This window comes from Dasypus novemcinctus, chromosome 4, assembly GCF_030445035.2.
Source record: "Dasypus novemcinctus isolate mDasNov1 chromosome 4, mDasNov1.1.hap2, whole genome shotgun sequence".
Taxonomy (NCBI): Eukaryota; Metazoa; Chordata; class Mammalia; order Cingulata; family Dasypodidae; genus Dasypus; species Dasypus novemcinctus.
Window position 1 is genome coordinate 156,948,253 of NC_080676.1, and position 14,378 is coordinate 156,962,630.

Here is a 14,378-nt window from a genome sequence, read left to right on the forward strand (position 1 = left end):
AGTTCTTCCCTTAACTGATGGTGGGTCATAACTGGTGGGGCAGTGGGCACCAATTGGCCCTCTGGCTCCCTGGGACCTGGGTTGGGTTCCATTGGATCTTCTGAATCCACCAGTTCCTGCTCTGGGAGGGGAGGGGAAACATAGTGGAGAAGAAGGCTCAATAGAGGGCCCAGGGTTTTACCTTTTTCAGATTTAGTTTCTGGGTCTGGAGTTTGAGCTTTCATGAGATAGAGAATGGTCTCTCTCCCCTTCATCCAGCACAGCCTCTGCACCGCTTTTCAAATTCTTGGCACGCCAAAGCTGCTAGAACCCCTTTCTCTCCCTCCCTCATCGCAGAGCGGCTCCGGTTTCCCTTTTTGTGAAAATTAAATTCTTTTCTTACATACAGGTCTCAAATTAAGCATATATTAAGATCAAAAAGCAAGTTACAGAAGGGTGTGTATTGTTCCATTCTGTAAACAGTATTTAGAATATAGGAAGTCTATATATCAAATTGTTAACATGCTTTGGAGGAGGGGCTGGGAGGTAAATTTAATGTTTTACATTTCTGTATTATTTGGACTTTTACAAAAAGTATTACTTTTGCAATCACAAAAATGCAATTTAAAAAAAAAAAACTTGTTCACACTTTTCAAGCCTTTATCTGCAGTGTTTGACAGCCTTTGCCTTTTTCATTTGTATATCCTATTCACTTAGCCTAATGTTGGGTTCAAGTCAACACTAATAAATATGAATGAACGAAAGGACTCTTTTCATCAGGATAAAGGTTGGTAATGTTCAGGATAAATTCAAACATTACAAAATAATTTGTCTTTATTTTGTTAATCAGATTTGAAATCACTGACGCTGGTGGACATGGGATAGCTTTTTTTCAGTGCAAGTCACGTTCAGTCAAGTTAAACCCCTCGAGTTCACCTTCACGGACCGCCACCGCTCGGGGCTTCAAACTGAGAACCCTCAACCCTCGGGCGGCGTTAAAGCGCGGCGGCAGGAACTTCACGCATGCGCCCTACGTCCGCAGGCGCCAGCGCTCGGACTCACTCTCTCCGCTTTAGCCAGCGGCGCACTTTACCTTACCCCAGAGTCACTAAGCTGCTTTGCCTCGAGGCGGAAGTGGGTGGGCGGGGCCGGGACGCCCCGCCCCGGAAGTGGGCGGGGCCGCGGCCCCACTGTCGCCTCAGCCGCCTCCCAGTCGGGTTGCGGCAGAGGCCGGTCCTGGCTTTGTAGCTCGCTCAAGATGGCGACGCAGTCACCCAGCGGGATCCGCCTCAGCGCGGTGAGCAGCCGCGAGGGGTGGAGCGGGCCGTGTCCCAGGAGGGCGGGCAGGCGGGCAAGCGAGGGGGGGCCGGCAGTAGGCGGCGGCGACTCGTTGGCCCGACGCGGCAGGCTGGGGCCGGGGAGGGGGCGGCCATCTCGCTCCCGTCGGCGGAGCTCCTCGGCCGAACCCACAGCGGCGCGGACAGCTCGGCGGCGGGCAGGGCCGGAGTGGGGCGGCGCGGGCGAGGCTGCCTGCTCTTTGCTCTGGGTTCGGTTACTGTTTTGCCCCCGCGGCTTTGGGGCGTGCCGGACCGCGGCCCCTCCTCCCGGTTCCTCCCCGCTGCCTCGCGGCTGTCGTCGGAGGGCGAGGCCTCAGCGGCCGACCCTCCTGCCCCTCGGGCTCCGGGGCCTCTGACCTCTGCCTGGGTGCTGAGGGAGGCAGCCAAAATGCCTGTAGCGTTGACCCAGGGGCCCGCCGCGGGGTGCGCGGAGCCGGGGAGGGTCTTCCTAAGTGGTTTAAATTCCTGCCACTCCCCTCCGGCTGAAGCCCTCCGGGCCCAAATCGCTATTCCCTGAGCTCTCGGGTTTCCCCTCCGTAGCTTCAGTGTCAGGGCGTTTGAGTTTTTGGAAATCTTTCAGCATCTCCTGTCGCTACAAGTCGAAATCGTAGGGAGCGGTCACACAATTTGACTCTTTTACGCGGCACGTCCTCTCATGTGGGAGTGGCTTTGTCAGCGGATTATCGTAGAAAAGTTTTATTCTGTGGTGAGTGGATGGTGTTCTGATGGGAAAATGGACGAGGAGGTCCATTGCCAAAGAATGGCGGCTGCTTTAAATTTAAAATTCAAGTGGTGGTAACTTCTTCAGGTCGGCACACCTCCAACGTTTACAACCATTGATTGCATGATGCATTGATCTGGGACTTCTTTTCTTTAATTTACTTAACATTTAGCCAATTCTTACCCACACTTGGCTTTGACACACTTTGGATGGGAAATTGTTTCCGGTTTTACTTCTCGTTTCTTCGATTTTTTGTGAAGTTGAGCATCATTCACACTACCCCTTCAGGTTTGGTGGGGGGGGGGAGTGTGCTCCGTGCCTATTCGTATCCTTTGTGCATTTTCTCTTGTTTTTGTTTTGGGGGAGGATGGTTCCTTAGTGATTATAAGAGTTCTTTGCATATTTTGCATACAGATCCTATGGTTATATAACTGGTTTATTGAATGTGAAATAGTCTTAGGAGTTTGAATAGAGAGCAGTTTTATTTTTCTTAACCACTGGCGTCAAACATTGTTTGTGTATTGTTCCACCACCACCACCACCAGGGTGAATCTCTGAAGGCCCTAATGCTTTCCCAGTTAGCCTCAAGTATTGTAAGGCCTGGCCTCCTCTAGTTTAAAATTTCTTATTCAGTATAAAGCTATGCCCCTTTCTCCCTCATCTCCCAGCTTGGGCCAAGTTTAGGCTCAGAAACCTGTAGAAGGACAAAGGAATGGGTTGGTTTCTTCACTCCTTGTTTTCTTTGATTCTCTTGTCTTCATTTCCCCACCCCCTTTCATATAGTTGTCTCTGGCTCTTCAGAGTTGAGGTGAGAGAAGAAACAGAGATCAGGGTCAGAACGGTCTTCAGAATGTACATTCTCTGAATGTAGCAGGTATCCATAGGCTGTGTCTTTGTTTGGTGGGTAAGATGGCCTCTTTGGAATCCCTCTGCTAGAAATTCCCACCTGCAAATTCTGCATATCTCTGCTAGTCCTTGCTTTAATTTAGGACAGGGATTGGCAAACCAGCCCATAGTCCAAATCCGGCCTGCTGCCTGTTTTTGTATGTCCTGGGAACTAAGAATGATTTTCACGTTTTTAATATTTTGTGTCATAGGAAAATTATGTGAAATATAAATTTCAATTTTCTTCAAGTTTTATTAGAACACAGCCATCCTTATTTGTTTGTGTATGGCTCTCAGATGTGTTAGGAAAGAGTCTGAAAATTAGCTTATGCATTTCTCAAAAACCTTAGAACTTTCAAACACAGTGAACCTTAACATATGCACACTTTAAGCCATCATTTAGGAGGTCAGAGGATCCCAGGATGGAATGCAGACTGACAACAGTTTTTAAAAATTTTTACTCCGTATTTCTACATAACTCACTTCCACCATTTATTTGTTGCTTTTCCAGAAGTCCTCCTGTGGAAGATAAGGATTTAACTGACAAACTCATACGCACACACACTTTTCATCTACTCCCATGCTCCATCCTTCCATCCTTCCATTGCTTACATTACCTTTGATGCGGTTATTAATGAATTACTATATGGTTTTTTATTACCGGTATTCACAAATGAGCCAACTAGTGTACTAAGATATTTTCTCCTCTGTTTAGCTTTTTGTTTTTCCTGAAGGTAATAATGATTTGTTTTTTGTTTGCTTAATTTTTCACTGTACCGATCACTGTTTCATCCAGACTTTGAAAGATCTGGGAACTCCTCCAGATGTGTTCACACATACTCAGTTTCATTGGCTCAATTGAAATTTGAGGACTTCCCAGTTGAAATTTTATGGAAATTTCCTTCCCCTTATCGAATGTCTGCATCTCACATATTCCTCCTTTTGGGTTAACTCCCTTGACAAGCACTGTATTTGAGTAATCAATAGAGCCTGGCTTCCAGAGCCAGCCTGCCTGCCTGCAAATCCCAACCAAAACCAACTGGCTGGATGACCTCGGGCAAGTTGCTTGACTTTTTTGTGCTAGTGGTTCCAATCTGAAGAGTGTGAATAATAATCTTACCATTTTGAAGGTTGTTTTAAAAATTAAATGAACAAATACATGTGAATGTCCTTTGAACATGCCATAAGCACTCCATAAATATTTGCTGTTTTCATTGTTACTGGTATAGAGCACTTCCTTCGATAGAGCTTCTGAAGAAAAGGGTACATGGGCAAAAACAATTTTTGATGTCATTTCTTGAGTATATGTTTATGCTATACTTGATCTTCTTGACTTATAATTTGCTGGGATAATTCTAGTTTGGAAGTGATTTTCTCTGAGAATTTTAAAGATACCCTTCATTGTTTAATAGAGTCTCTTTATTGTTTTGGGCACATAGCCCCAACTGGGCCTCAAGTCCTTCAGCCTGTCTTATTTATTTGACAATAATTTAACTGCAGGATGTTCATACATGAGTAATGCTAGTCCTTTGGTGTTGAAGTTGGATGATCAGATAGGAAGGAGCCAGCCATGGGGAGGGGCACCCCAAATATGTCACTATCTGTAGATCTTCAAGAATGGAATTGTTACATCATAAAATGCGTATATTTAAAATAACTAAAACACTTAAATGTTTTTATTGAGGTGAAATAACACGTAATGTAAAATTACCCTTTTGAAGTGAACAATTCATTGGCAGTGAGTACATTCACTGTGCTGTGCAACCACTACCACTATCTAGTTCCAAAAGGTTTTTATAGACCCAAAAGGAAACCCCATATTCCTTAAACTGTTACTTCCCATTCCTCCCTCCCATCAACCCCTGACAATCGCCATTCTGTGTTGTGTGTTCTGTCTCTGTATTCTGGATATTTCATATTTCCTTTTACATGGAATACTGTTTTCTAGGTTCTGGATATATATATATATATATATATATATATTCTTACACAGCTTTCAAAGGTTCTAGGGTTCTTTTCTTTCTGGCTTATGACATATTCTGGGGATGAGTATTAAGAAAGGCTGAAAAAATTTATGTTGAAATGCATGGAAAGCCACTGTTTAGTATTAATTGTATTTTACTGTTACCACCTTTGCTTTGCTTTCATGAGTTTCCTCCTTAAGGTCAGTGTGTACTTTGTCAATTTGGGGGTCAGTGTATAGGGTGAAGTCATTAAATGAAAAATGACATTCCTATTACCACATTCTGAATTCAGAGGATCCCTTGTACTAAAATACCCCATTCTTTTTTTAAAAAAAAAAAGAAGTTTTAGGTTACAGAAAAGTTACATTGAAAAATATAGGGGATTCCCTTATACCCATCTGCCCCTTCACATTTTCCTCTATTAATAATACCATACATGAGTATGATACATTTGTTACAGTTGGTGAACAGATAGCCAGGCATTGTACTAACCATGGTCAGTAGTTTATATTATGGTTTATACTCTGCACTGTACAGTTTTGTAGGTTTTGACAAAACATATAATGGCCTGCATACATCCTTGCAAAATCATGGAGAACAATTCCAATGCCCTAAAAGTGCCCCATGTTCCACCTATTCTTCCCTACCCTATCCCTCAGAACCTATCTTTATATCAGTGTTACAACTTCTTTCTGTTACTAAAATAATAACAAGTCTAATTTGTTCCATGGTTACATTTCCCCTCTCCCCCATATATTTGTTAATTCCTCAATCTTGAGGATTTGAGATGGTGATGCTCACCGTCCTTCATATCGAGAGGGGATTAGACCTTATGGAGCAGATGGCAGGTGCTGTTTTGCTTGCAGTTGTATATACTCTGTGCTTTTTGGTGTGGGTGTTATTGATCATCGGTGTTTTGTTTGTTCCTGGAAATTGTGTACTGATAAAGGCTAGGGGAGCAGGTTTAGCTTAGTGGTTGAGCACCTGCTTCTCATGTATGAGGTCCCTGGTTCCTTCCCTGGTATCTTCTCCGTGCACCCAGCACTCAGTCTCACTTGTTTCTCTTAAGTCCAGTGGGGGGGCCATGCATGGGTCATGGGTCATACTGCTAGAGCCCCTTATCTCGCCTGCGTGGCTCCTGTCTGCTGCCCCCCCCCCCCACTGCCTCCCATGCAGTCTGTGTCCTCTGCCACCACTCCAAAATACCCCTGGATATTCCAGATTTCACACCTAACAGAAATATATAAAATAGATAAAGATGGGAAACTCTAAGGGTTTATGATAGCCAGTTAATATTTTTCTACTTGTTAGCCAGAGGATTTTACACCCTGAGGCCATGCACAATAAGATTCAGAATGGGTAAGGAATATGCCATTCAGATCAATGGTAGAATGGTGATTATGCAAGGGAAAAGGGAAGGGACAGGAACATCTTGATGACTGTCTGCTGGTACATTCTCAGCTAGATTAATTTTAGAAAGACTGTGCAAGATGAACATCTGAAAATTGATTTTCACTAAGCTGTCTTTGTGACTTTTGCCTTAGAATGACTCAATTACATGTACTCCAGTCTGAAGACTAGTCTTCTACAGGATACCATTTTTCACGTTTACTTAAACCTATTTGTAAACTAATGCTTGAGGATTGTCTAAAATCAAGTGCAGACTGAGAAAAGTAGACCTCTTTCTGACACCTTGTGGCAGCAGCTGAGCACTACAAATGTTGTTGTCATGAATTGTAGTATAATCATATTTCTAGGACTCTTCACACATAACACTTAATAAATGGGAAGCAGATGTGGCTCAAGTGATATGGCCTCTGCCTACCATATGGGAGGACCTGGGTTCAATCCCTGGGGCCTCCTGATAAAAAAGAAGAGAAAGCATGACTGTGTGGAGAGCCAGTGCCCACACGAGTGCCTGTGCAGCACGTCGAGTGCTTGCATGAGTGTCTGCGTGGTGAGCCAAGTGCCTGTGCGGCGAGCCAGTGCCCACGCGGTGAGCGGAGTGCCCACACAGCAAGATGATGACACAACAAAAGAGAGACAAGGGGAGAGTCCAGGTGAAGCACAGGAGAGACCAGGAACTGAGGTGGTGCAATTGACAGGGCACCTCTCTCCATATCAGAGGTCCCCAGGATTGAATCCAGGTGAATCCTAGAGGAGACACATGAGAAGACCAAAAGAGATATAGATATAAAAGATCACGCAGGTAATGGACACAGACAGCAAAAACAAGCAGGGTGGGGGAGGGGGAAGGGGAAAAACACTTAATAAAAAAAGTGCACCCCTTTCCTTTTTTTCCCTGACTATGAGAGAATCTTTTCAAAAGGAACACAGACCAAACTCCAGTGCATGGGAATTCTCTGCATATTTATATTTTCAAGCCTAAGTCTTTTAAAACCATTTTTACATTTCTATGTATTTGGTGTCTACATTGCTCAGGAGTTTAGAGTCTCCTGTAGCATTAGGTTGATTGGCATAGTCTTCCATACTGTATTACCATGACTAAAATCAAACATAAAATCATTGAAACCAAGAAGTTTCTTTGAGTTTGAACTTTTGTTTGACATTGTTTGAAGGGTTTGTAGATGTACACTATTCCTTTACCCCAACTCCAACCATAAATGAACTCAGAGTGAAGTCAAAATGTCAAATATTAACTCCCCAAAAGACCACCTGAAAAGCCAGTTGTTCAAACAAAGCTAACTTTTTTAGGCCTAACATAATAGGAAAAATAGCTCCTTGCCAGTCTTAGTTGGGTCTCAAACTGGGGAAATTAGCAAGGGCTATTACAGGACTTAGGGCTTTGGCTGGGTACTTTTAAGGTAGGTCTTGCAAGATGGGAAACTAGAATGGACAATTTATGACACCATCCTTTTGGGTTGGTAGACACAAGGAAGGCTAGGGTGTTTTTTATTTGTTTTTTGAAACAAATCCAGTTTTATTGGTACATATTAATAAAGCATATAATTCATCCAAAGTGTATCATCAGTGGCATTTGGTATAATCACATAGGAGTTTATTCATCCCCTCAATCATCATTAAAGCATTTTCATTATTTCAGTAATAATAATAAACAAGAAAACTTTTCATCCCTTGATCTCATTCTGCTTCCCCTGCTGTACATAGCAGCTCTTTCTGGCTATTCTTGCACAATTACTTATTTATTAAGTAGTTTTATTGAGATATTTTCATACATCACACAGTCTATCCAAAGTGTATAATCAGTGGCTTTTAGTATAATCACAATGTTGTGCATTCATCACCTCAGAATATTTTAGAACAATTTCATTACTCCAAAAATAAAAACTCCAGACCCCTTACCAGTCCTTCACCAGCCCTACATAACCACTAATCTAACTTTATCTTAATTTATGTTTACATTTTAAGTAAATAGAATCATACGATATATAGTTCTTTCTGTCTGGTTTCTTGCACTTAGCGTTATGGTTTTTTTGGTCTGATACTAGCATCTTGTGGTGTTAACATTTGTTCATTTTCAAAGATATGCACTTTCATTCATATTTCACATGTGGGTTTTTTGTGCTATATAGTTATATTTTTTTAGCTTCCCTTTTAGTAATATCATAACCTTAGACTTTCCCTTTAAACCCCTTTCATACCCACATAATAAATAGTATTGCTGGTTACAGACATCATATTGGGCTTTCACCTTTTCTATTCATTCCAAAATTCATTTCCAGAGATTAACACACAGAATTTTTTTTTTTTTTTACCAGTTGTGCCCAAGGTAACCTCCGCTTTCCATTCTCTAACCTCGTTCTATTTTCTGGTGACCCATATTCAGGTTATTAACTTAATGAGATTTCACAATGTTTTTAGTTCATGGTAGTGCAGTCATAAAATATTTGTCCTTTTGTGTCTGACTTCCTTCACTTGACAAAGCCCTCCAGGTTCATCCATGTTGTCATATGCTTTATGATTTCATTTCTTCTTACAGCTGAATAATAGTCCATTGTGTGACACAGTTTGTTTATCCATTCATTGGTTGATGGACACCTGGCTTGTTTCCAGTCTTTGGCAATCATGAATAGCATTGCTTTGAACATTGGTGTGCAGGTATATGTGTCAGTGCTCTCAGTTCTTCTGGGTATATACCCAGTGGTATTGCAAGTCTAATTCAACTTTTTTAGGAACTGCCAAACAGTCCTCTGCAATGACTGTACCTTTCTGCCTTCCCACCAACAGTGAATAAGTGTTCCTGTCTCTCCACATCCTCTCCAAGGCTTGTAGTTCTTTGTCTTTTTAATAGTGCCCATTTTAATAGGTATGAATGATATATCATTGTAGTTTTGATTTGCATTTCCCTAATTGCTAGTGACAAACATTTTTTCTTGTGTATTTTTTTTCTTGCAATTTGTATTTCTTCTTTGGACAAATGTCTTTTGCACATTTTTTAATTGGGTCGTTTGTGTTTTTATTGTTGAGTTGTAACATCTCCCTGTATATCTTGGATATTATATTAAACCCTTACTGGATATGTGATTTCCAAATACTTTCTCCCATTGAGTTGTCTCCCTTTTCACCCTTTTGACAAAGTATTTGAAGTGCAAAAGTGTTTAATTTTGAGGAGGCCCATTTATTTATTTTTTCTTTTGTTGCTTGCTTTGGTTTTAAGGTCCAAGAAACCACCAACTACCAGAAAGTCTTTAAGATGTTTCCCTACATTTCTGTGGTTCTGGCTTTCCACATTTAGGTCTTTGATCCATTTTGAGTTGTGTAGGGAGTGAGATAGGGGTCCTCTTTCATTCTTTTGGTTATGGATATCCAGTTCTCCCAGCACTTGTTGAAGAGACTCTTGTCCTGTTAACATGGCTTTGGTAGGTTTGTTGAAAACCAGTTGGCCGAAGAGGTCAGGGTTTATTTCTGGATTCTCAATTCTATTCCATTGATCCATGTGTCTTTCTTTATGCCAATACCATACTATTTTGACCACTATAGTTTTATAAATATGTTTCAAGGTCAGACAGTGAAATTCCTCAATTATTGCTTTTCTTTTTTAGATTGCTTTCAGCTATTCAGCTGCATTTTCCCAGGAAGGCTAGGGTTTTGAAACAAATCTTGATGAGTATGCTGTTTAATGGTTACGCAGCCTTGTATCTTCTAGTATATATTTTCCAGATATGTCCTCGAGTAAGCAGTTAGGTTTATTTTTGCTTTATCTTAGATTATTTAACACAGGGACAGAAAAATTACATTGATTTCTGTTCTCAAAAATTAAACCTGGACTAATTTACATGAATCATTCGTTTGTTTCAGCTTTGCCCGAAGTTTTTACATACAAATTCTACTAGTCACACTTGGCCATTCAGTGCAGTTGCTGAGTTAATAGGTATGTAAATATCTTATTTCCCTTACCTCTTGCTTGCACCTGTAATATTGGAAAAGTAAAATACAGATGTACTTTTTTAAGAAAACACAAATGCATCTTGTATAACATTATTGGTAAAGATAACCAAGCATAGCCTTTTCAAATGAATGTCAGTTAATCACTACTCAAACTTATGCTTATAAAAGAAATATTCCCATTGTAAAAAAAATGAGAATTATATGTTTTAATAGCACAAAAGTATGTAAAACATACAGAGTAGATTTCATATATTTCATTCTAGTAAATAGGAGAATTAGTATTATGTTAGATTTGTGCTGATAGGTTAAATTCTTGCTTCCTCCAGAAGATAGGATGATGATCAATATATAGGATTGTATTTTCAGTTTTAGTGAACATGAGAAAAGAAGCAAGGTTGTACGGTAACCAGATTTTCATTATGGTTCATGTTTTTTCCTTAGATAATTTAATGCAAGTGAACATTTTCAAAAAATTAGGTACATGTATGGGATACAGATTATAAGGGAAAATTATATTCTTAGATATACTTTGGACTCTTTATAGTCAAGGAAGGGTGTGACTCTGCTATAATAATTTTTTTTTGGCATCCCAGAGAAGTTTATCCCACCTGGGATTGTTTATACATATATAGTGCTGAAAGTTATGGTACTCTTTGTGGTGGATTAAATCTTAAGTGTTGTATTAAAGACCATCATTTATGAAATAGTTATTAAAAATTTCTCAATAAAACTTTTGTTTTCCAGATAATGCTTATGATCCTGATGTGAATGCTAAACAAATATGGATTGACAAGACAGTGATAAATGATTATATATGCTTGACATTCACTGATAATGGGAATGGTATGACTTCAGATAAATTACATAAAATGCTAAGGTATGTAAAAATGTGTCACACTCCTTAAAATTATATTTTATACAAGATCAAAAGGTTTCATGTGTTACACTTACTGCCCTTTGGTTTTTTAAAAGCAAAATCCTTTACTCACAGTGTAATCTCCTCTAAGAATCTTCCCCATTGATTCCTACTATTATTAGGCTGTTAGGCAGGTCTCACCATTCTTTTTGCCCCACCCCATGTCTGACTTATTTAAATTTTCACTGTTCCTTTAGAGTTGTAGTACACTGGTAGCAATTATTTATGCTTTTATCTAAGTTAATTTTAATCTATATTTCCAATAGAACTTGCCACCTATTTTGGAGGGTACCTATTTTAAAGGGATTTGGAGGATAAGGAGGCAGCATAAAATAGTCATAAAGGCCTTAGACTATAGGGTTACCGACCAAGAAGTCCCTTTGAAGCCACATGTGCCTGAAATGGAAACTAAGATATATAGTATGACTGCAGGGTGAAGGGGAGAATTTGGAAGCAGAGGCCTTTGTACTGTCCCTCAAGTATTCCAGAAAGTCAAATTGACAACGTCAATAATCACATGACGGAAGGCACGCTGAGAACGAGAATTGTTCAGGGAGGAGATTCATAAGATAAAATCTCAAGTCCTAAGTGCCCAAATTAAAATTCAGCTGTTGATCAGGGTGTGCCAGTTACTGTCTTAGCACGTGTAGTCCTTATGCCCCTCTGATGTAGATTCTGTTTCCTTCATTTTAGAGATGGGGAAACAGAAACACATCAAATTAGACTGAAAGTAATTTGCCTAAGATTATACAGCTAGTTCAGTTCTAGACTTTTAACTTGGTATTATACTTGTTGAATTTTTTTTTTTTTTAAGATTATATTCAGTTATTTATTTAAAATTCTTTTCTTTTTAGCTTTGGCTTCAGTGACAAAGTCACCATGAATGGTCATGTCCCTGTTGGATTATATGGGAATGGCTTCAAGTCAGGTTCTATGCGTTTGGGTAAAGATGCAATCGTATTTACCAAAAATGGAGAAAGCATGAGCGTGGGCTTCTTGTCTCAGACCTACTTGGAAGCTATAGGAGCAGAGCATGTTGTTGTTCCAATAGTGTCTTTCAACAGACACCATATCCTTTTGAGTTTGAAGTGGAAACTGTGGAAAAACTCTGGAGAGACATACTGAACCATAAAATCCTTCCAAATTATTGTTTTTTTTCATCACACCATTACAATTCTGTTCCCTGTCCACTGCCTTTACCCTACCTCTGAGGCTCAGCAATTATCCCTCTCTGTTCCCTCTTAGAATTGTGCCGTGGAAATTCTTTACATGTGTTAACCTTCCCATAGCTTATTAGGCTTATTATGGACTAACAAGACTTCTGTAGTCTGGGTTGAAAATTTCACTAATGACCATGCAAAACAAGATGTGTTTAGGGAAATGCCTTCTGTATATAAACACATGAAAATATTTGAAACTGTTGAATTAGAAATTGTATTAGTCCACCAAAGGGGTGCCAATGCAAAGTACCAGAAAGCTTTTGGCTTTCATAATAGGGATTTATTTGTGGGTAAAAGCTTACAGTTCAAAGGCCAAGTCAGCATCAGCAGAGATGCTTTCTCACCAAAGTCGGTTACTGTTGATCCCAGAGTGTTGCCATGTGGTAAAGCAAGATGGCCACCAATCTGCGAGGTTTCATTCTCCGCCCCCCTGAGCTTCGTCTCTCAGGCTCAGCTGCTCTGCTTTCTTTCCAATTTCTGCTGCAGACTGGCATAGGGCCTTCCTCTTAGGGCTGCTTTTCTTTCCTGGCATTAGGCTTGTTTTTTTTCTGGGCCTTCTATATCAGTCTCAGCCATTCTGCTGGCTTTCTGATTTCAGCTGTAAGCTGTCAGGCAAAATGACCTGTTTCTCCCTGGGGGGCTCAGCTGTTTGAGCGGTCTCCTTTCTATCACATGACTGGATCAAAAATGACAGAGAGCTCTCTCTTCCTGTGGGTGTGTGTCTGTCTGTGTGAATCTGTTTATATCAGACCCACCAAGGAGTCATGCCTTACTGACATGGTCGAATCAAAAACCCCTAAAAGCAATCTTTTTTTAAAGATTTATTTTATGTATTCCCCCTCCCTCTCCCCTGCCCTTCGTTGTTTTTGCGCTTGCTGTCTGCTCTCTGTTATGTTCTTCTGTATTTGCTTGTCTTCTCCTTAGGTGGCACTGGGAACTGATCCTAGGACCTTCTGGAGTGGAAGAGAGATGCCCAATCTCTCGTGCCACCTCATCTCCCTGGCCTGCTGCGTCTCTTTTTGTCTCTCCTCTGGGTCTCTTTGTTGCATCATCTTGCTGTGCCAGTTCTCCATGTGGGCTAGTACGCCACGCAGGCCAGCTCACCTTTCATCAGGAGGCCCTGGAAATGGAACCCTGGACCTTCCCATATGGTGGATGGGAGTCCAGTTGCTTGAACCACATCCGTTTCCCTTAAAAGCAATCTTAACAGGCAATCAAATCGAAGGCCCCTGAATTGAATTTAATATAATCAAAGGGTATCACACCCAGAGGAATAGATTAGTTTATAAACATAATCTTTCTTTTTTTGGGATTCATAAAATAATCTCAAACTGTCACAGGAATAGTAATAAATTCACACATTCTTAATCCTGATTGGTGTTCATTTGAAATTTATCTGCCGTTTAAAAACTTAGAAAAAAATTTAGGGAGTAGTTTTCCTGTTATTTAAATTTATTAGGGTTGGTTTCCTTATCATAACTGAAAAGTATGTTGATGTTCTAAGTCTTTAACTTAGGATATACGACAGATGATTAATTTAGTAGAATCAAAAGCAAGTCTTGCTGCAATTCTGGAACATTCTTTGTTTTCTACGGAACAGAAGTTACTGGCAGAACTTGAAGCTATTATGGGTAAGAAGGGAACAAGGATCATCATTTGGAATCTTAGAAGGTAAATGTAGACTTCAGGTAGTTGGCCATTTGGGAAGTAAAGTGCATATGTGGGAATGGTTTCATTATATCCACCCATTGTTAAAGAGTTGAAATACATTGAGACAGGGACTCCTTGTGACATAGTTAATGTCTTTTTAAAGGTTGTTTTAGATAGTCCATTTTGGCTTCAATTGATATTTTCATATTCCTAGAAATAAATTTCTATCCCTGCCATTCAGTCTCCATAAGCAATTTATTCTCTCCCAGTTTTCCACCCCCTAACCCTTAAAAAAAAAAAAAAAAAAAGAAAGGGAAGACAAAAGTCCTGCTAATG

At 40.4% G+C, this 14,378-nt stretch overlaps 1 protein-coding gene across 3 annotated transcripts in view; it reads left to right on the forward strand.

Moving 5' to 3' along the window:
• Positions 1-1,123: 1,123 nt before the first annotated feature.
• Positions 1,124-14,378, forward strand: part of MORC3 (MORC family CW-type zinc finger 3) — a 47,183-nt gene continuing 33,928 nt past the window's right edge. Inside the window, exons 1-5 of one of the 3 annotated variants that reach the window (XM_071214958.1) lie at positions 1,124-1,276; positions 10,167-10,239; positions 11,001-11,133; positions 12,027-12,241; positions 13,916-14,063. In XM_071214958.1, coding sequence (XP_071071059.1) covers positions 1,238-1,276; positions 10,167-10,239; positions 11,001-11,133; positions 12,027-12,241; positions 13,916-14,063 — 608 coding nt within the window. In that variant the 5' untranslated portion in view covers positions 1,124-1,237. Of the gene's footprint in view, positions 1,277-1,371; positions 2,023-10,166; positions 10,240-11,000; positions 11,134-12,026; positions 12,242-13,915; positions 14,064-14,378 lie in introns of those variants that run through there. The other 2 variants (XR_011648719.1, XM_071214957.1) reach the window with 2 other exon arrangements.